General features: G+C 41.2%; 1 protein-coding gene across 1 annotated transcript in view; it reads right to left on the bottom strand.

Annotated features, from left to right (window-relative positions):
• Exd1 (exonuclease 3'-5' domain containing 1) overlaps nt 1–2,220 on the bottom strand; it is a gene marked incomplete in the record, with an annotated part of 57,715 nt that overhangs the window by 41,934 nt on the left and 13,561 nt on the right. Inside the window, 1 exon segment of the mRNA XM_013512483.1 lies at nt 1,754–1,992. Within this exon segment, the coding sequence (XP_013367937.1) occupies nt 1,754–1,886 (133 nt within the window).

Raw genomic sequence — 2,220 nt, forward strand, 5'->3', positions numbered from 1 at the left:
AATGTGAGGTCCTTCTGCCCTGTCCCCTGCTTACACCTCCAGACTCATCCCTCTTCACATCCTCACATAGAAACCTTCTTCGGATTTCTGAAGGTGCCAAGTTTCTAGGCCTCTACATATTTGGACATTCTATCACTTCTACTCAAAACAACGATCCTTGTAAAATGTGGCTCCAAAGCCAAGCATCATAGGAAAACTTGCGATAAGTGCGAATGCTTAGGCCCGTCCAGACTTGAGAATGAGAACTCTGGGAGCAGGGCCCAGCACGCTGTTTAAAGTGTGCTCAAGGTGATTCTGCTGTACGACGGAGTTTAAACATCACGTGCTTGAATAACCTTCCCCTCTGCCTCTGTGAATTCCTACACACGGGATGCAGTCCTCTGTCAGTTCCCCCTTTTGGGCCCTTCCCCAGCATCCTCACCCAAGCACTCCCAGATGAAAACGTGCAGGACTTTGCTTCCAAAGCACCTGGCTTCCCTCTATCAGAGATGATCAGTCTGTAACACTTCTCTGCATATTTTTCTCCTTATAGACTAAGATCTTTGAGGGCTGTGACCATGTTATTCTGATCTATATTCCTGGTACTAAGCATAGTACCTGGGGTATAAAACAACCAATAAAATAATACTTACTGAATTAATGTTGCAAAAGCCTGTTACAGTCTCATTCTAGTCCATGAAAGCCTATTTTCACTCAAAATATGGTCTAACAACAAAACTAATCTTTCAAATACCATCATAATTTGTTTCCATTATAAACTTGAAATTTATCATGCAAGGAAAACTACCCTAGCCAATCAATAATCTAGGTGAGTAGAAACTTTATATACTGGAACTTCCAAGATGGTGAACACCTGCCTGTGCTGGGAGGCTGGTATACCAGGGAGTATGTGGAAGGGCTGCACCTCTCTCCCACACTTTCCTATGTATCTTCGTATCTTCTCCTCCAGTTCTCTGTTCCTCAGTTGTTTCTTTCTTTCTTTCTTTTTTTTTTTTTAAGTTTATTTGAGACAGGGGCTTACTAGGTAGTTTAGGCTGGTCTTAAACTCACTATGTAGCCCAGGCTACCTGGTTTTGAACTCAAAGCAATCCTCCTGCCTCAGCCATCTGAGTGCTAGGAGTACAGGCAGGTGCCACAATACCTGGACAGTTGTGTCCTTTCTGAGAAACCAGAAGTGCAGCTGAGAGATGCAGACTACCCTGTGACCCATGAGAATGACAGATAGTGAGAGGTAGAAGAGCTATCGCTTTTCCAGCCACTGAACTGCTCAGCAACTTACTGCTAAGAGAAAAATTAACTAGCTTTGTGATTTGCCTGTGGAAGCAGACAGCAATTTTAACAAAATAGTTACTTTTAACCTCAAGATGCATAGGGAGTGAAATTAAGAAGTATCTAATTGAAAATGTCCATTATCACATCAATAAAAGTAAAGAAATGGGCAAGGCATTACAGGTGGTGCACACCTGTAATCCCAGCATTCAGGAGGCTGAGGCAGGAGGGTCATCTCGAGTTCAAGGCCAGCCTAGGCTACATAGCAAGATCCTATCTCAAAAAAAGAAAGAAAAAGAAATTGGAACCAACTAGCTTATGCACACACATTCCTCTGTTACAGAAAACAGTCATCTTCCTGTAATCTTTCCCCTAAAATAGAAATAACAGCACTTTCCCAGTTGCTAATGAGCCCAAGGATATCCCTCACAATCAGCCATTAACTTCTTAAAACAAACAAAAGAATAGGAAAATTGAACAAGACCTTTCTTCAGGACAACAATCTTATTAGGGTCCACATGCTGGAGCACGCCTTCAAAGATGCCAGAAACCAAAGTGAGTTTCACTCTTTGCCACAAAATCTGATTGAGGAAATGGTAGTCACTGCTGGGATCCATGCTCTTTGATTCCTAAAGCAGTTTTCAAATGATCTTCTGTAAACATCCAAACACTTCAAAATTAAAAAGATCTATGATTTGGGGAGTATAGTTACTGTCCCTTTCCCTGTAAGACAAGAATAAAAATACAAATAATTCTGTTTTATTCATCTTTTCAGAACATTAATGAGAAAAGGTCCACTGTAAGCACCAACTCTTAATTTATGCATGGGAGTCTGAACACAGTTACGACTTTTGGCAAAACAGGCTTAGTTTGTCTTTGAAATAAGCATAGAATCCCCTCTCCTGTAGCCAAATGTAACAAGCAGAACATTTAGAGGCTTTTTAATGACAT

Source organism: Chinchilla lanigera, unplaced genomic scaffold (assembly GCF_000276665.1).
Source record: "Chinchilla lanigera isolate Chin_1 unplaced genomic scaffold, ChiLan1.0 scaffold00015, whole genome shotgun sequence".
Lineage (NCBI taxonomy): Eukaryota > Metazoa > Chordata > Mammalia > Rodentia > Chinchillidae > Chinchilla > Chinchilla lanigera.